Here is a 20,482-nt window from a genome sequence, read left to right as displayed (position 1 = left end):
AGTGCATTTCACAAAGACGTACAGCTGAATCTCAAACATCTTCAAGGACAGTGCTTCATTCTACTTCGATTCAACAAAAAAAAAAACTTTAATTTACAGTTACACTTACAAGCATGCATATTACTAGAACATTAGCCATTTATTAGTGCTAGTTAAGCATATATTAAAGCCTTATTCTACATCCGCAATCCTTAACGTAACTACTGCTATTAATAAGCTGCAATTTAAGAATTTATTCGAGAGTTAATGGTTAACGTGCCAAAGTGTTACCAAAGTAGCCTTTAAATGTATTGAAGATGCATCTTTTTCCCAAGGATACGGCGAATAAAAAAAGCGAAAACTACTGCAATACATTCGCAATATGCCGCATGAAATAAAGTTCTGGGAACGGACGTAATGCAATCCACCTCGAGGAGTTTGGGATCAAACCTTTATTGTTTTGAAAACTCTAAATTCTTTTACAATACAGTCATTTTTTGTTACTGCGTGATCTGATGAATAATATACAATGTCGTCGTTAAATTCAATAAAGACACACATTCACAAACATGAAATATTACTTTCTATATTTCAACATCCTACAACAGAGGGGAAGATATGTGCTGCTTTTTCTTCCGACGCTCGTTTTCGACAGCACAAACCTCCCTTTTGAATCACTTTGTTTTTTTTTTTGTTGTTTTTTTTATTTCCCGAAAGTGCATCTGAAGGATCGCGAGGGCCCTGCGGCGGCCGTCCAAATGTACATCATAATAAACAGGCGGGTCGTACTGTGCTGCGAGTAACAATCAGCAGGTTTTTACTGATACCTCCGACTACAACGCATATCCAGACAAGTAAATTAAAGAAAATATTATCTATATGCATGCCATGACCATTCCTCTGGTAACATTTACAATAAATTTATATTTTCATAACCTTCTGAAATAAGTAAGCCGATCGTGATAGTGCTCCCCCCCCCCACCCCCAAACCCGACCATAATATTAATAATGAACTAGTATGTAACATCCAAATACATTTTGCTCATTTTACAGACTTGTTGCGGCGGCTTCAGAGCCATCGCGCTTGGGAGGCAATGCCCCGATAAAGTTAGAATCATTTGGTCCACATTTACAAATCCTCTGTGTATAAAAAAATTAGATAAAATGGTTTGCAACAGAGGCAAAAAAAAAAAAAAAAAAAAACTGATTTTGTCTTCTGATGTCGACAAAACAACAAAAGGATGAGCGGGTTTGCTTAAAAAAAGCAATAAAAACATACTGAGCTCGTTACAATATGATCGATTTGTACACGGTTACACTTTCTTGTTCCATGGCACGGCCTTTACTCTGTAGAACTTGGTGCCGAGAGGAACTTTGAACCGGTTTTGGGCCTGGAGGAAGATAGGGACAAAATACTCAAAAAAAAAAAAAAAAGTAATGCAATAACACATAAAAATAATGAAATAAAACAGACAATTTAACACGAGTGCCTGTAGTAATCATTAGAAGCTGATGAAGAGAAAACCCACTTTTCTGCTCAAATCAAATTTAAAATGCAAAACAGAATTAAATGCGTAATTGTAATTCAATGTTATCTTCTTAATTAGAAACCGAGTATATATATTTTAGCATTTATAACCAACGTAAACAAAAAAACCTGATCAGGCAACGTCAGGAAAATCGAGCTAGCGTTTTGTCATCAAGGATGTTATATAATGGTGCAATAATACCATCGAAATTACTTACTGAAATATAATTATACAAAAACACTCCATTTAGAGCATTCGCATTAATAATAGAATAATAACGGTTACCTTTTTGGCTTGGCAATATTCCTTCTCCATGACTTTTCCTAGAACCCACGGCCGTCTCGTCGCTCCTGTCGCTAAAAAGAAAATGTTATCGATACGCAATAAAATAAAAGACAATAAAAATGTGCTTTATCCAAAATAAAACTACAAAACACTTCATCAGGAGTAAAACAGATTCTCTATAATCATGCTTTTTGAATCTAGAACACACACAAAAAAAACATATACGTTTACAAATGCATTAATATTATTACTCAATAAATAAGAATAATTAAATACTCCGGAAAGAGCAATGAAAAAATGCGCAAAACCATTTTGCTGGAGAAATAGAGTTTCAAATATGCAAAAGCTAATATATTTAATTAATCTGTCTCTTTAATAAGTATTCCTGTCATGTGGGTGACTGACCTGGTTTGAGGTCCAATGCAGTGAGGGACTCTGAGTGCAGGAAATAAAGGGTGGGACCAACGGTGAAGAGAACGTAATTATCGTGCCTCTCGTCCAGGATTATGAGAACCAGGTCGCCCACCTGAAAACTGCAAAAGACGGGTTTTCAAATGGAGGTGGAGGGCTGAAACGCCAGCTCAAACCATTAACGCTAATATCCAAGAATACTTACTCTCGAATGGCGATTTTCTCCGAGTGCCGTGACGAGACGGACGACATGCTCTGTGACATCTGTAAAGCAAATTGTTAAATGACTCGGGATGTATGTGCACTAGTAGATGTTTATGTTGCTTGCGTACACTCCCTGCGACCAAATGAAATGATATAAAAGCACACAAATAGCGATGCGACACATCGGTTCTGGTTAGATGCAACACTGATGAACCTCCTGCCATTTCAGTGCTTGCAGGACGGAGTTGGTACCTAAAACAAATGTGTGTGTGCCATCTAGTGGTAAGGAGGAGAACGGTCTCCACGAGTTGGTAGTAAATGCATAAAACACACAATGGGGACAAAGAACAGCGAGTATCTAAAAAGCATCGGTATGTACATAGACGATCGATAATGAATGTGAGATTGTTTTGGTGCTAGGCTCGTTCGCAAATGAGCCGAGAGTCGGTCCTAGCTTAATTACTCAGAGCAGACTGAATTCATCTTGTGAATCTGCCCCGAGCTGTCAGGACTCTAAAGTGTGGTTTACGTGTCTCATAAGATGCGTCTCGCGGCCAATAAGACGGCGATTGTAATTTTGCTAAAGAGATTAAACCTATTTGCAGAAATAGTCCCAGGGGAAATGTAATTAAATTATATCAAAGAGCCTCATGTTTTAATTAACTGCAGATAACGTGCAAGTTGTTACCGTCGGAACAACAGCGATGTAATATATATGAACTGTACAGTGAAGATAGAATATCTACAGTATTTTTGCTTATAGATATTAAAAACTATAATATAATACCCCCTTAAAAAAATGACATGAAAGCGTTTAACGTTTCTGTGTCAATCGCTGACCTGCATTAATTGAGCGTATTGTTCTATTTACCATCACTAATTACTGCTTTTAATTGATAGTTCAAGTGGTCAATTATCAAGCGAGATCAAGCACGAATGACACGAATACAGATGATCAATTTAAACGATGTTAAACGACGTTCTCACGCAATTAGCGCATCTAGATGAAATATAAGAGCCAAAGCCGCACGCACATTCACGCAGAAACGAATTCGAGTATATTTACCAATCTCTGACTAAGTCTTTTGTTCTCTTCTTCCTTCATGTGTAAAGTCTGAAACGCAATACAAAAAAAATTATTGCATTAAAAAAAATATTTGCAGTAAAATGAAATAAAAACGACAGTGTTAATGTGTTAATAAAGTGAATCACCCTTTCCAAAATCAGTATGCGCTGTTTCTCTTCAGACAGCATTGGGTTGTCACTGTAACAAAATACACAAAATTAACGGCACAAACTACACTGTTTCAGCAAAGCTTTAAAAAAGGAGCCTTTTTCTAAAAGCCAATAATAGTAATAATACAGAGCAGGGAACTTTATTAATGTGACAGGTCTCCTCACCTGCGGTACGGGCTCGACTCGCATCTTTCTTCCTCTCCCTGATCTAATTCCTGTCTCAAAGCTCGACAAAATACCCTTACCCCTCCACTAATTGATCTGCCTTACATACTTTGAAAGGACAAGGATAAGAGATTTTTCTTCTGACAACTGCTGACGTTCTGCTAAATATATTAAAAAATGAATAACAACAACATGTGGGTGTGTGGGTGTGTGAATAATAAATTTGTAGACTTTGACTATAAGAATCGTATAAAGCACTACTTCTATTATGAAATACAAACTAGAAACATTAGTAATTCTACACTGTATTTTAAATAATTATATAATATGCCTTTCAAATAAGTCTCTCTTTAGACACACTCTAGAATAAATTAGCAGATTTTTGCCTAGAAAAAGCATATAAATGACTAATTCTGCATTTTAAAAAACAACAACTACAAACTACAGTAATAATAATAACTTTATACTTATATATTTTATATATCTAACATCTATGAATCTAGAATAAATTTGTAGATGCACTACAAAAAGATTTTAAAACGTATAAACTTCATTCAGTTATTACTAGTAGCAGTAAAATGTTAAATATTACATTTAGATAATATATCATTTGTTTTTCTAAATAAGTCTGTATAATAATTTTGTAAAATTTGGACTATAAAAACATTATCTATAAAACTTAGGAGATTATTAAATCTAGCAAAATTGTTTCATTTCTCTCATAAGATATTTCAGAAAAAAAAACTTCTAAATGAGGAAAATAAACAGATGACAAGTATATGTATGTGTGTTAGGAATTAAACTAAAATCAACTTCTTTGTAACTTTTTCCAAAACGTTTCCAAACTAAAACAAACCTCATCCCGCACTTTGTTGCTATAAGAGCATGAAAGTAGTGTATATTTTTAGCTGTGCAGGTTTATTATTTTATATTAATGAATACTGTTGGGTGCTGTAGTACCGCTAGGATAAAATAAATCATTTTAAATCATCTTAGACATTCACTTGACTAAACTGAGTCAGTTCAGTTTTCCAGGGTTTATTAAAGTAAACTTCAGCCCAGATGCTTACTGCACTGTCATCATGCTGGCCTCCACGGCCGACTCCACCCTCTCCTCGTCCTTGAACATAGCCACAGATGCTAGTCTCTCTGGATCAGGGCTGGACGGCGAGAGGACTTCCACGTGGGCAGGGCCACAGGCACCGTGAGCTTCCGTGACCACCGGGATGGGATTGGGAGGAAAGAAGGACGAAGAGACGAGGACGGTGCTTCTCAGACGGTTGAGCTCCTCCTCCATCTGCTTCTTCTCCTGAAGGATGGAGGCACGGTCCTCGGAGAGCGTTTCAATCAGGCCTACAGGAAACCACAAATCACAGGACAGATTGATCACGAGTGGTCAGTTTTTAACATTTATTCAAAAAATAAAAATGTATTTGATCATTTTTTTTATATACCTTTATCTTTTTCTTGTTGCTGTGCCAAGGTTTTGAGCTTCTCAGTGAGATCACTGATGATTTGTTCTTTCTTTAGTTTCTCCCGGGTCAGAACGGTATTGAAGTTTGTCTAGAAGTGAAATGTACATTAAAAACAAGCAATTTTAGGGTAAATTTATATTACATTAAATACATTTTAATAGCATTTTCAGCCTGTTCATATTTTTTTAAATCTTGTTCTGACAATTGTTTATTTAAAAATGTATATATTTTCAGCTACAAATTATATTTTTCATTCATTCTTAAACTTTAAATTCAATAGCTGGAAAATATACAGCTGCTATGCAAATATAATTGATTTGAATTATGCAGGTCCATGACAGCTATATTAAATAAACACAAAAAAAAAATATGGCGCACAATGCAAACAATTACCTTTTAATTGTAACTCCTCAACCGGTATTGCATTATTATTATTATTATTAATGTCAGCCATTAATTTATTCAGCCATTTAATGTAATGTCAACTTGTTAGATATCCTACTTTGGTGACATTTATATCAGCAACAACTACGTTTAATAGAATTTTTAATTACAATAAGTATTAAAAAAAGACAAGTACAGGATGTAAGATGTAGTGACCCAATGGTTTTGCCAGCTTTTGATTCAAACGTTAGCTTGATTCACTTCTTGGACTCCAGATTCTTTATACTGCTAACCTGCTGCTCAGCAATGAGTGAGGTCTTGAGGTTCTGCATCTCCTCGTTCTTCGTGCGTTCCAGGAGCTCTAATCTGGCCAGGAGCGAAGCCCTTTCCTCGGTCCACTGGCCACTGTCCAGTGACAATGCGGCACTGGTTTCCATACCGGTCTCTGTCTTTTCTACAGCAGGTCCCACTCTGAAACACAGAAGCAGGTGTGAGAATTGACCTCAACCTGACATTGCATCAATTACTTCTAAGCAGTGATTTAGCTGATGCTTCCTTCTAAAATACCTTCTTTGCATGTTGTGTGATTAATTATTGACAATAAATTATAATAACGAAGTAAACGGTAATAAATTAGCCTCTATAGGTGTTCATTATTTGCTCCTTGCAGGGTTTGAACCTGCAACCTTTCATTACTAGCTTAAGAGTTTTAACCACTTGGCAAAAAAACGTTTTTCTGAAGTGTTAAAACATTCACCAGAATAAATAAATATATTTTTCAAAAACCTCCAATTTACTGGGATTGGTGTAAGACTTGAACACAAATCTGTTTTCTGTTTTTAATTAATCCCTATTTTACAGGCACATGTAACAGGGTTATCACATTTCTTGCTAATTTCTACTTAAGAAATGTTTTAATGAAACTGTTCACAGTTTTTGTTGGTTCTTTTTGATGTGCTAATTATTCACGAGAGTGAATGAAATCAGAAAGAGTAAGTGAATGCATGTAGCTTGTGTGTATTTTCTGTTTTTAATTAACAGTAAAGTTAGAAGTAGAAGCTTTTATTTTAATGGACTAGAGCAGCATTGTTTCAGTGTCATTTCATTTGTGTCCTCTGCAGATGCTTTCCTCACACAAAAGTGCAAGATTTATTGAGTTTTTCATGATTAAATCATCAAGAAACGGTGGCTATTATCAACCGAAAGCACATTATAAATGTTATTTTTTAAAATTTTTTAAACAAATTGTTTGGAGTACATGATCTTGCAAAACAATGCTAAGATGTTGTGGGTGTTTGCTATGGGATTGTATTGTTAATGTTCTGGGTGCTTGCCCAAGTCAAAAGAGCTCATCCAAAAATTCACCAGTTTGCTGTCAAAGATTTTATTTTTCAAAGAAATTTAAGGAAGGCACCGAGTAGCAGTAAAGCAATAACAGTAAGACTGGTAAAAAAGAATTATTTCATATAAACGCTGTTCTTTTCTGTTTAGCTTTCTGTTTATCAAAGAATAAAAAAGGTTTATCAATTATCAACTGTTTTCAACACTGATAATAAGAAGTATTTCTTTAACAGCAAATCAGCATATTAGCATGATTTCTGAAGGATCATGTGACACTGAAGACTAGAGCAATGGTGCTGAAAATTTTACTTCATGTATTTCTTTCTTTGAAGCAGACTGTTCAATTATTGTTAATATTTCTGGTGCTCCAAATGTTTGTTTAAATATTTTAGGATAACTGTTTGCAACTTTGGATGGAAATACAGCTACTTTGTGAGACTTAAAACACCTTGGCTAATACTTAAAAATTTAACACTATCCATAAATTTAATTATTACCATTATTTACTCAAGACATTCCAAACTTGTGTGAATAACTTTTTACCACTCAACACAACAGAATAAACATTTTATTACAAAAACAAAATATTTTTGAAAATATCTTCTGTTCCACAGAAGTCAGTCAGTCGTACATTCAGATCAACATATTTTATTTATTTTCTGATGAGTTATCATCCCTTTCAGGTTACTGAAATCCATAAATAAAGCCATTACATAAATATAAGCAATCACTAGCAATTAAGCACCATTTATAATTTAACAGTTATGTGCTTTGAATCTCAATCCTAGAATGAATTTTGTGACAACGTCTTATTAGAAAACTTGCATTTACTTACATGTCAGTGGATTGTCGGTCTTTGAGCTGATTTTCAAGTAGTTCAATTTGTCCTAACAGTCTTGTCTCAATCTCCTCCTTTTGGAGTTGAAAGTCTCTTAAGGCCTCTTGTAATGCTGCTCTGACTGCCTCCTCTTTCTCCTTCTCCGCCCTCTGCAGGGCCTCCACCCTCTCATGCTCCAGTCTTCCAGACAGTAGTGAGTTTTCCGATTGCAGATCTCCGATAACAGTCCTTAGCTCTTGCTCTTTCTCCTGGAAAGCCCTCCGCTCATCCTCCTTTTCCCTCTGGAAGGCATCAAACTGGTCTTGGTGATGGCGCTGGATCTTCTGGACTCGTTCCTCGCAGTCTTTCTCCGCATCTTGTGACTTCTGCTTGAGTGATGAAAACTCGTGGCGGAGCAGGGTGCTTTCCTCTTCGTGCCGATCCACGAGTTCAGAGATGCAGTGATCTTTCTCTAACCTCATGAGGGCTCGGAGCTCGGCAAGGCCCACCTCGTACTCTTCGTTCTTCTGCTGCAGCTGCTGGTTCAACACGTCGATTTGTGTCTGTAAGGTGGTTGTTTGGGTACTAAGCTCTGCTTTCAACACCTCCTCTTGGGTGCTTTTGGCCTCCTCGTACTGGAGTCTCATGTCCTCCATTTCGGCCTCTTTAAGAGCCATCTCCACTTCTAGTTTGCAGCGGGCGTCCGCAAGTTCTGTAATGCGAGCCTCCAAGTCCTTTGAGCGTCCCTCACGTTCCTTGAGTTCAGCAGAATGGAAATCTACCAGATCTCTTAGCTTCACCAGGTTCTCCTGAACAAGTTTGTCAAGTGCACTTTCTTTTTCCAATCTAAGAGATTCCAGCACTGCTTCATGTTGTTCTTTCAACCGTGCCTCCAGTTCCTGAAGGTGCACCTTCTCTGCCTTCTCCATCTCCTGTCTGATTTTCTGTTGGCTGTGCTCGATCTCAAAGTGCAGATTCTCGAGCTGCCCAGTGAGTTCTTCCTTGGACAGCAACGTAGCTTTCAATTCCTTATTTTGATTCAAGATCTTCTCCTCAAGGTCCTGTACAGTTTGCTTGTGAAGATCTTGAAGTTCTTGCATAGAACGTTCCCTCTCACTCTCCAGCTGGGATATTTCCTTCTCCTTGCGCTCCACGAGCCCCTCCAAAGCTAGCATTGCTCTCTGGACATCTCGAACAATCCTTCGGTTGCCTTCAAGCTCTTCCATGACAGTTTGTATCTGCTTCTCATGATCCTCCTTCAAACTCTGGAGATTGGTTTGTTGGGTTTCTCTCAGCTCCTCCTCGTGACAGTATCTGACACTTTTGAGAGCATTTCGCACCTCAATGGTCATTGTTTTCAGGGCAAATCCAAAGTCTCTTTGCTCTTTGAGAACAAGACCTCGAAAGTGATAAAGGTCTTCTTTAACTTTTCTCAAATTGTTCTGGGACTCTTCCGCAGCAGAACGATACCTGTCTGCTGACAGCTTGAGCGCTGCGATCTTTGAATTTTCCTTCTGAAGTGTAGTAGTGTCCTGTATACGCTTGCTATCAATTGCATTAATGACAGAGGAGTAAAGAGACTCCACCATCATCTCTGGGCTTGTGGGATCACTTATGGGATTAGGTGACATCAAGTTCTCCTCAATAACAAACTCATTAACTGCTGACATGAAATCCGATTCTGGGCTTTCTGCCAACGAGTCCAAGTCCAACGAGCCCTGCTGTAATACAGGATCCATATTTGGGTGTGCAATGGTTTCAAAGTCAAAGGTCTGGGCATCTATGCTGTCAGGTGATAGGTCCTCCAAGGGACCAGGAAGCGCCAGGGGTTGGCAGTCCTGTGCTTTTAAACTGAGAGTGGATAAAGTTTTGGTGGAGGTAGAGGTGATTTCATTTGTGCTTTCAGATCTGGGTGTTAACGCGGTGGATCTTTGAGCACTCTGGCTACAGGAAAACTAATAAAGCCAATGCAACAAATTAAAATCATGTAGGAAATGACATATTGCTATAAAAGTCAAATTAGACTATATACAACTTTCCACCTAAATGGAAGTAGTGACAGACCTTGTATAAATCAATGCCATTTCAGGTTATGACATTTTAATAAAAAATAAAGAGCTCAAAATATGCTTGGCTTAATCACATTTGAAGGAGTAGTTCACCCAAAAATGAAAATTCTGTCATCATTTATCCTCTAGCAGTGTTAAACATGTATGAATTTCTTTCTGCCGAACACAAAGATATTTTGAAAAAAGTTCATAACCAGGCTGTTTTGAGCCCCCATTGTATTCCATAGTCTAAGTCATTGGTGAGCAAAACAGTCTGGTTAAAAACTTCTTTTCAAAATATATTACTTTGTGTTTGCCAGAACAAAGAAAATCATACAGGTCAATGGATAACAGAATTAAAATTTTTGGGTGAAATGTTGGACAGTTCGCACGAAAATGAAAATTTCCCTATGAAGTCATCCTAAGAGTACATAACTTTCTTCTTTTAGATGAATAAAATCAGAGTTATACTAAAAACAGCCAAGCTTCCAAGCTTTATCACGAATAAGTGATGAGATTTTGAAGTTTAATCAAGTGCATCCATCATAAAAATTACTCCATGTGGCTCTAGGGTTAATAAAGACCTTCTGAAGAGAAGAGATGTGTCTAAGAAAAAAAATATTCATATATATATATATATATATATATATATATATATATATATATATATATATATATATATATATATAATATATATAAAACTTTATAAACCATAACCTCTAGCTTGGAATAGCTCTGATTGTACTTGTCTGAAAGAAGCAAGTCATATACTCCTAGGATGGCTGGAAGGCGAGCAAACCATGGGGTCATTTTAATTTTTGGGTGAACTATCCCTTTAAAGTCAACCGAATGCAAATAGAAAAAAGATAAGGTGCTTTCTATTTCATGAAACCTTGACTGATTTATAACATTTGATATTTAAATCACTTAGCAACAAGAAATTAAAATTAAATGACACAAAGTACCTTTTGTTCATTTAGTAGGTCTGTGATAGTTTGTGACATCTCGTCCACACTCTGTGCAGCCTGAACCAGCTGATGGAGAACCTCAACATGCTGGTTAAGAGGCTCAAAGTCACACAGTGTGGGGACCCTGATGAAGAAAACAAGCGACAGACCATCATCTAAGGGTATTTAGCCATGACATAAAGATTATGGCTCAAAAAACACAAGAAAGAAAAGCAGCTTTGCATTGAGAAAGTACAGTAGAAATGTGTGGTTGTGGGTATGAGGCATTTACCTGAGGTAAGGCTGAACCTCGGAAGGACAACAGGACTTGAGATACTGCAGGTCATTCAGGGAAATATCTGGAAGCTCAAAGTCAAACTTTCGAGGCTTTCGGGTCTAAACACAAACAAAAATTATTAACGCTGGAATACCTATAAATTCCATGCAGGGATCCTAAAACACCATGAAAACACATGTTCAAGACTCACGCAAAACGAAGAGGGTGGCCATGAGTCCAGACCTCGAAACAACCTGTTTCTGAGGAACGATTTCCCTGAGACGAACAAAAGCAGCGTTTTTAAAGCTGACATTCAGGATTCTATGCTTGTTCCTCCCAAAAACATAAGCCATATAAAATATGAAGAATAAACTTACTGAAGAGCTTCCCAAAGGATTCCCTTTTTACTTTTTCTGCCTCATAGAGGTTTTTCCCATCTTTGACAAGAGCATTGGCCCACTGGAAGAAGAAAAAAAGCACATGAAGGAAAATAAAAAACAAATAAAAAAAGCATCCACAATGCTTTTCGACAAACAATACTTAAATGTGTAGGAATTTTATAAAAACAAAATAAATATTGTGTGTGATCCTGGACCACACCTGGACCCCCGCGTCTTAAGTCGCTCGGGTGTATTTGTAGCAATAGCCAAAAATACATAGCATGGGTCAAAATTATACATTTTTGCTTTTATGCCAAAAATGATTTTGTAAATTTCTTACCGTAGATTTATCATAACTATAATTGTTTATTCATCATAAGCATTGCTAAGAATTTCATTTGGCCAACTTTAAAAGACCAAATATCGGCCTATCCTAACAAACCATACCTCAATGGAAAACTTATTTCTTCAGCTTTTCTGTGATGCACAAATGATTGCCAAAAGATTGACCCTTATGAATGGTTTTGTGGTCCAGGCTCACATATCATTCACTTAAATCGCTCAAAATCACTTCTGGTCACATCTCTATAGAATTAATTCTAGCTGGGTCTTACTTGTCTGTAGTGTCCTATGAACATTTTGCGTCTGACCACCTCCACTACGGCGAGACAGTACATCTGTGGCACAGTGCTAAGCGCCTCCACCACCCTCACACGCTCCAGCAGCTCCGTCAGCAGCCTCAGGAGAGCCTGTAGCTTCTCTCCATCTTGATCAGCGTGAAGCATCACGTAGCAGCACCATCTGATGGAGGACACACCACAGTGCAGTTAGGACACGCTTACAATTCACCTTAAATATGTATCTCAGCTCTATGGATTCATAACAGCCAAAACCGAAGCCTAATCTACTGTAAGTTCAAGCCAAGTTTTAGTGTTGTCCACGATGAAGTAAAACACTGCTCTTACTTGAGACGAACTTGAAGGTTGTTGGCGAGCTCCTGTTTGGCAGTGGTACACTTCTGCTTGATGTCTAGTAGCTTCCTGTGATTGGTCAGCATGATCATCAGCTGGTTGGCATGACTTAGACACAAGTCAGGCAGCACCGAGGTGTCCTTCAGGTTTTCAGCCCTCTTTTGATTGGCAAGAAATCCCTAGTAGAAGGCAAAGGAGAACATATGAGAAAGAGCAGCTTACTGAAAAACTTCTGTTGATCTCCCTTAAATGTGATATAGGTATATTAAGTAGCTGTTATTAAAGGATGGAGGTAACGCTAATTTTTAGACCTCAAGGTAAACGTACAAGCCACAAAAAGCAACCTAAATTAGAAAAGGCCAATCGTATATAAACCTTGAAGTCACAGCAGCCAAGGTTGGAAAATGGTCACAAAAAAAATGAAGTACACTAATGAGTAGAATATGGCATCTCTGCTGACTATAACATTGAGAGTTGCTTACCTGAGCAAGTTCCTGCTGTTCATTGACCAACCGTTTGCAGCTTGCTATCATTTGGTCAAGAGCATACAATCGGTCTTCAAGACCTTTAATGGCCTTCATGTTCTGATTATCCAATTTGGTAATCGTCTCGCGGCATTCAGTTAGAAAGGGTTGGATAATTCGTGGGTCGAGCTAGAAGCATAAAGAAAGAAACAAATTAGTGATCATGGACAGTAAAACAGCTCATTGGAAATGTTCTGTAAATGAGAAAATGATGTACACTACTGTTCAAAACTTTGGGGTTGTTTAGATTTATTTTTTTGACCTTTTGGGGAAGGCTGGATTTTTAATTATCAAAAATAATCAGAGAAATATTATTACAATTTAAAATGACTGTTGTTTATTAAAAAATATTGCTATTAATTAAATGCTATTCATTTATGTGATTCAAATCTGAATTTTACATGATTACTGTTACATGATCCTTCCCAAGTTATTCAAACATGCTGATTTTCTGCTCAATAAACATTTATTATTATTATTATTATTATATTTTTAAACATATTCTAATTATAAATATATTTTGTTGCCATTTGCTGTTGTTTCGATCAATTTAATGCACATTTACTTCATTAAAAGTATTCTTTTTTAAACTTTTAAACAGTGTATGTGATGTCTTTGTGATGTGCAGCTGGATGTTTCTGTCACATATATGACTATTTTTGATGCAAATGAAACAAAACACGGTTTATATTTCAATACCCATTAGGTAATGCTTATATTTGGATAATCCAGTGAATTAAATAGGTTAACCTTTTTTTATTAAGAACTTGATGGAGGCAAACCAAACATAAGAAGATTATTCGAAACAAATAAATGATAAGTCTGAGCCCAGCAACAGTGTCACATTACATAATCATGCTTGAGCTGGGGAGAAAAGTCTTAAACCACTAAATCTGATTGGATATTTGAGGATATTGTAAAATATTGCATCAGCTGAATCCTATAGTTTACTTATAGCACTGATCTCAATAATGGTTTCTTTGTCATATAAGGCAATTCCCGCTTACTAATAGCTGCATAAATATATGTAATCTGGTATAAATAGTACAACAAAATCTCAACCAATTACCAATTAAGCTTGGCCCATGTTTACAAACTGAATCATAGTTTGAACCAAAACTTTCCCTCCCAATGACTCTGTTATTACTCACCCTGTTGATCGAGTCAAAACACTTCCTCACAACTGACTCCACATCGTTAGGTCTATCCTGAACGTTGATCCAATCCAAGAGCGTGACATTGAAAGAGGGCGTGGCTCCCCTCTCCGGAGAGTCCTCCTCTTCCTCTAGAGCTGCTTTTAGAATACAGCTGCTCTTCAGTCTGTCCTGAGGAGAGGAGGAAGCTTGGGACGACGCTTCCCCTGAAGCAGAGACCGGCGAGGGTGACTTCCGATTCTTCAGGCTGTCACCGGGACAGAGGACAGCAGACTGGATGGATGTTTCTCCTACTTCATCCTCATTCTCGTCTTCATCTGTGGTTCTTGGGTGAGGGGAGCTGGACTTCTCCAAGCTTTCTCTGTAGCTCTGCCGAGTCAAACACTCGAGCAGTGGAATCTTCGCCATGACTGAGACAGCAGTGCCAAGCCTGATGAATTAAACATTAATATTAGTGATATATTCATCTCTATTTACACAATACACTGCCGTTCATAAGTTTAGGGTTTAAATATCAATTTATTATTCAGAAAAAAACACATTAAATAGATCAAATGTGTCAGTACACATTTATAAATGTAAAAAAAAAATCTAATAAATGCTGTATTTTCTATGATCAAAGAAAGCTTGATAGAAAATGGCACATGGTTTCCACAATATTATGAATTTTTAACATTGATAATGAGAAGAAAAGTTTCTTGAGAAGCAAATTAAAAATTATTTCTCATGGGAAAATGCACAAAATTCAAAATTCAAAAAAAAAAAAGAAAATAGTTCCTTTAAAAATTATAATATTTTAAAATATTACAGTTTTTACTGTATTTTTGATCAAATAACTACATTACTACAAAAAAAACATTTGATGTCTTAAATTGTATTTCTTTATCTACTTATTTATTTAAAGAAAAAAATGAACATACTTGGTGAGTTTTAATTTGATGTCTTCAAAGTCCTGTTGGTAATTTGTATAAGCAGTGTCAAATTTCAGGAGGAGTTTTTGATAGGATAGGGTGCAGTCGTCCAGGTTAGCCATGATAGCCGCCCATCCCTGGTGCTGAAGGTGTTCATCATGGACCAGACGCTCACAGAACAAGCAAAGCTTCTTGGCAACCTCAAACATTTCCTAAAAAAAGGGCACAACACACCTCATGAGGGTCATTTGCATACAAATGTAAGAAACCCTTGCAACTTCATTTACAAGAGGCCTTTGGGAGTGTATTGCATTGATGCCCTCACACGTACACGACGCTCAAACCTAACATCAAAAATCATTGCTGTAAAAAAGTGTGGATGAGCATAGATGTGTAAAGTGAAGACAGAGGTTGAAGTTGGCCTGTACCACAGCCAGTTGAGTGCGGGAAGCGACGGTGTGAAAGACAGCAGGCATCATGAGCGACTCCTCCACCTTCAGCTCCATCTCATTCTCTATGGAGAAGGTTGTTTTGGGGATGGTTGGAGCTCGGTCTGACAGGATCATCTCTTTGTTGAACAAGAAGATCGGGTTGGTGTCCTGATGCAGCCAGAGACAAAAATCAATTGCCATTTAGTAATCACGTTACTCAAGATCCTCTATATTTCAGAGTCGTTTTAAATGCACAGAAAGCCATTCAAATAATACAACTATTATATGCCCTGCTTTTATAGTGGTGCTTTCATATTTGGCTATATAATTCATATATAATAACTATTATTACTCTCTACACAAATGTTATATTTTGAATGTTGCTCACCGTTCCGGCGCTGTAGCTGCACACACGCCTCTCTGCCACCATACACTCCCCTCCATTGACCACCAGCACCTGGTGCTGGACTGCAATTTTATATTTGGCCTGAATGGCATGTTTAAGGTCCAAAACACTAGAGAGGGCACAAAGCACAACACATTTTAGTAACCTAATAAAACAAATCAGGACTAAGTTTACAAATCTGCAGATAAAGTCAATAGAATGTATGTAATATACATATGTAGGACATATGTAATAATAATAATTTACATTTGCACCTAAACTGGGTATTTACAATAGAATAATGTAAAAGTATCAAAAGTATCTAAAGTATCAGCTATATTATATATTAGTCCTATCAAATGATTAATCAAGTTTTTCTTTACATAATATATGCATGTGTACTGTGTATATAAATCCACACAAATGCATGTATATACTTAAGAAAAATTTGTTTATATATATATATATATATATATATATATATATATATATATATATATAACATTCATTTTTATATATTATAAACTATACATATATACATAAAGGCAAATATTTTCTAAATAAATACTGCATGAGTGTGTCATAATTAATCATAATTAATCTAAAATAAATGTTTTTGTTTACATAATATATGTGTGTGTTTATTATGTTATGTACACGTGCATGTATATATTTTAGCAACATGTTTATTTCTTTAAAATATTTCAATATAATATCAATAATATTAATAAAATAATTACACACAGTATAAACATACAACATGTAAATAAAATGTCTTTTATATGTAAACTATATTTTAATGTACAGTAAAAAAAACAGTATGCAAATGTTTAAACTGGTTAACGCATTGGAAAACTACAAGGTATCATTAAAATACTAATAAACGCTAGGCAAAAATGATAGTTCCATGATACCTCACACATTAACTATGTTAAGCGATGTCAAGATGGTATTCACACAATGTATTCTGTAAAACAACACAACCTAAAACCGGGCCGGAAAGTTTCACTTTTTAAAAAAACAAAATAAAGCAGTAGATTGTCTTACGTTTGGACAGCAAGTTCAGTGTCAAACGTCAACGTGCTTCCGTTGTTGACTTGAAACACATACAGCTTCATGTTGAATTCTCCGCTGAGCCTGCCTCCAGCTTGATTTGTTCATCTAGTCAATTATGGCCGTCTGATCGAAAATAAATGAAACGCACATAATTCAAGTCAAGTTAGCAACAAAACGTATTACTGATGATGAAGTTTTCGGCTATATATCAATATACTTTCCCCAGTTTATTATTCAAAGCACATTGCAAAAACCTGTAGCGCAAAATTATTTTTTAATGTTGCGTTTAAGCATGCAAGTGATGCATTGTTTAATTATAAATACACTAATTTGCACACATTTTCAGCAGAAATCTAATTAAGCCTGGTTCAAATTTCTCATGTTGTTGACATATTAGAGTTGGTTTTTACAGAGGGCATGTCTGAAACTGTTATCACTCCATAAATCAGTCATCAGCCAGAAAAAAAAGATTTATTTTTAGGAAATAAATCAGGTGAATAACGTTGAGAATATAAATAAGAATATAACTAAAGTTCAGTAAAGTCGAGATTTCTGACTCACTACAGCAAGAATGTGTATTATTTAAATCTGCAGATGCAAATCCATAAAGCGTAATAACACCTAAATGTATATTTTGGATGTTTTCTTTCCGCTAATCTGAAATCACAAAGAAAAAAAAAATCACAAAACTGGCCAGTGCATGAAAAAACTAACTATAGTTTCACCTGTAGTTTCTTGCTTTAATGAACTTAAAATGATAATACACAACAACAAAATGGGGGTTAATAAATGGTTACACTTTAAATGGCCTTTAGAGACATCTGTAAAAACACACATAATCTAGAAACTATAACAGCCCTACATGACAAGCTGGAAACCCCCAGATAACAGCTAATCGCATTTCTGTGGGACTTCATTCTTGGCCTTGACAAAACATAAACCTTTCCAGATTACAACGAGACCGCTGTATGAATCTCTGAAGTTGCTTATACTCCATAATCGGTTAGTTTTATAAAAACGGCACACACCGGTATGACCATGTGGCCCGACTCTGGGAATATTAAGGCTGAGTCATGTTGTTCCCTGTGGGCAAACACCACGGATACACGCTAAAAGACCCTTTGTACCCTAATTTCCCATGAAGGGGTGTAAAACTTTGACAGGATACATTGTAGCAATGAATACGAGGAATAAGGCGTGGATTACCAGGAACAGCACATGTTTGTGTTGCCCACATGGGTAGCCAATGCCATTTATTGAGGTGTAAACAAACTGGAAATGGGCTAAAATAATCGTGGACCACAATTTATATTAGTCCGTCTGTCGCAACTTACAACGTGTCAAAATTGATTGACAGCTTTCCCCCAAGCTAGGCAGTTGAAACTTGATCTTCTAGGTCAAAATATGATCTAAAATAGCTTGTTTTCGAAAACATTTCTGCTAAACAGGAGACTCCTGACGGCTGCGGGTCTTTGTTTAGTTGTTTGAAAGGCCCTGGTCGTTATTTAGGGATGGTGACAGTACGTCCAAATTTCCCTCAAACCATCACCAGGACGATAAACCCTCATCAATATCGCATTACACGAGATCTAACTCACTAAACCACCACTAACCCCTCGATTGACAACCCTAACCAGGTTTCGTTTACATCACATAATTATAGTTTGTGGCAGAATTCCGTAAAAGCCTCAAATTGTCCGGTAACTTAACGTTATTTTATCTATAGCTTCAACATCTACGATACAAAAAGCCTCACGCGTCTCGGATAGCCTCACCTGAGCTGTCTTCAGTCCATTCTCTGCATGCAAGCAGATTACTAGGTTGTTTTTGGCTGAGATGAGGAGGTTTCTGTCAGCTAGAGGTTGAAGCTGTCGGGCTAGCAGGCTAAAGCTCATCACTCCGAACGCGGGCCTTTGTTTTTAATTCCCGTAAAACGCACAAAGTCGTCCAGAACGGGCTGGGATAGCTTCACTGGGGCTTCATCTTTTAAGACACGTAGGTTGGGAGGAACGGTAATAAGCGCGGAGTTTTGTCATCGAGTTTTTTTTCTCGCAGGGTTGTGTAAGGCTCCGCTAATGCTGCTTCTCCTGCTGCTGTGTTTTGTTATTGTCGTCACTGCGCAGCGAGGTGCATTCTGGGAAGGGCAGCAGTCGGCAGCGAAGCGCTGGTCTGGGATCAGCTTACGAGGCCGCTTTTTGACCCGCAGCGCCGCTTTAGTCACGAGGACGCTGATGAGAGATCAGCCGCTTCAAGGCAACGGGCTGCTGTAATGACAAGGTGTGGGTACAGCGTGAACAAATGTTAAGAAAAAGACCGCTTTAGACTTTGTTTGTTAAGCTGTTTACGCATAAATACAAGATCCTCAAATCTTTAGAGTTTAGTTATTTGTGTCGTTTGATTGTAGTCTAGTACATTCTTTATTATTCTCCATAGCCTAGAATACAGTAGAATTCTTACTTTACTTTCATATTGTCTTATGGTTCAGAATCATGTGGTATTTATTAAATATTACTATAGTATTTTTTCAAGTGGTATAGTTATTGTTGCTATTGAGATGATTTTTGTTTTGTGATTTTGTATATTAATAATATATACTTAATTTATTTAATAAGGATTTGCGTGAGTGTGTGTGTGTGTGTGTGTGTGTATATATATATATATATATATATATATATATATATATATATATATATATATATATATATATATATATATATATATATATATATATATATATATATATATATATATATATATATATATATATATATATATATATATATATATATATATATATATATATATATATATATATATACATATATATATATACACACACACACACACACACACACACATATATATATATAAATGTGCATTCTACAATCAGCTGCCCCATCATTTTAACATTTTACAGCTATGAGTAAATTATAATTTTCATTTTTGGATTCGGCAGGCTTTAATCCAAATTTATTTATATTGCATGATGTACAAAATGTTGGATAAACCTTTACATAACACCTATATGACAGCAATATTAACATGCATTGTCCAGACAAACAACCAAACAAATAAATAGTTTAGCTATAGTTACATAACAGGGTATTTTATTTATTTATTAATTTGAATTTTGAATTATTCAATCCAATTTCAGATTCAAATTTCAAACCCACAGCTTTGGTGTGGCTAACAGTCCACTGCTGGAGAAAATAAAGGTTTCCGTTTATTTTCCTATAACAATGCATGTTATTAACTCGTAAATGCTAGTTGCCAATTAATTGCTAATTTATCTATTTTTTAAGTATATTTCTGTTTATCTTTACAACAGAAACGCAAAGAAAACGGGAGGCTACAGGAAAAAAAAAACTTTGTCAGAATTCAATAGGTTTGGGTTTAATAAAGAAAAAAAATCACATTTCCTTTTAGATTCTAACTTGTCAGAAAGATACGAGGCTGAATATTATTACGTCTAGAAATATTTAATAAGCATGTGGTCTTTTTGGGCTTTTAGGTCTTTTACTCCAAGCTGAAACCCATTGGATTATATTATACTATTATATTCATGGCAAATC

At 36.3% G+C, this 20,482-nt stretch overlaps 1 protein-coding gene across 1 annotated transcript; it reads right to left on the bottom strand.

Annotated features, from left to right (window-relative positions):
* Positions 1-394: 394 nt before the first annotated feature.
* rb1cc1 (RB1-inducible coiled-coil 1) lies at positions 395-19,020 on the bottom strand. The gene is made up of 23 exons (XM_043226173.1): positions 18,686-19,020; positions 16,902-17,033; positions 15,858-15,984; positions 15,467-15,637; positions 15,048-15,250; positions 14,125-14,557; positions 12,932-13,102; positions 12,444-12,628; positions 12,093-12,279; positions 11,476-11,557; positions 11,310-11,374; positions 11,114-11,217; positions 10,840-10,966; positions 7,845-9,781; positions 5,962-6,139; positions 5,264-5,372; positions 4,880-5,162; positions 3,621-3,672; positions 3,475-3,522; positions 2,410-2,468; positions 2,199-2,326; positions 1,794-1,864; positions 395-1,370 (listed from the first exon to the last, which is right to left on the bottom strand). The coding sequence occupies exons 2-23, from the start codon at positions 16,970-16,972 to the stop codon at positions 1,293-1,295; spliced, it is 4,869 nt and encodes a 1,622-aa protein (XP_043082108.1). The 5' UTR covers positions 16,973-17,033; positions 18,686-19,020; the 3' UTR covers positions 395-1,292.
* Between the last annotated feature and the right edge of the window lie 1,462 nt (positions 19,021-20,482).

Source organism: Puntigrus tetrazona, chromosome 24 (genome assembly GCF_018831695.1).
Source record: "Puntigrus tetrazona isolate hp1 chromosome 24, ASM1883169v1, whole genome shotgun sequence".
In the NCBI taxonomy this organism is placed as follows: Eukaryota; Metazoa; Chordata; class Actinopteri; order Cypriniformes; family Cyprinidae; genus Puntigrus; species Puntigrus tetrazona.
The sequence above is the reverse complement of the archived record's forward strand: the minus strand, read 5'-3'. Positions and strand labels throughout refer to the sequence as shown.

Excerpts from the sequence above, each read along its gene's own strand:
- rb1cc1 (XM_043226173.1), bottom strand. The coding sequence starts at position 16,972 with ATGAAGCTGTATGTGTTTCAAGTCAACAACGGAAGCACGTTGACGTTT. Across the intron at positions 13,103-14,124 it reads GTTTTGACTCGATCAACAGG|CTCGACCCACGAATTATCCA; the intron begins GTGAGTAATAAC and ends TTATGCTTCTAG. Across the intron at positions 12,629-12,931 it reads AACAGCAGGAACTTGCTCAG|GGATTTCTTGCCAATCAAAA; the intron begins GTAAGCAACTCT and ends GCCTTCTACTAG.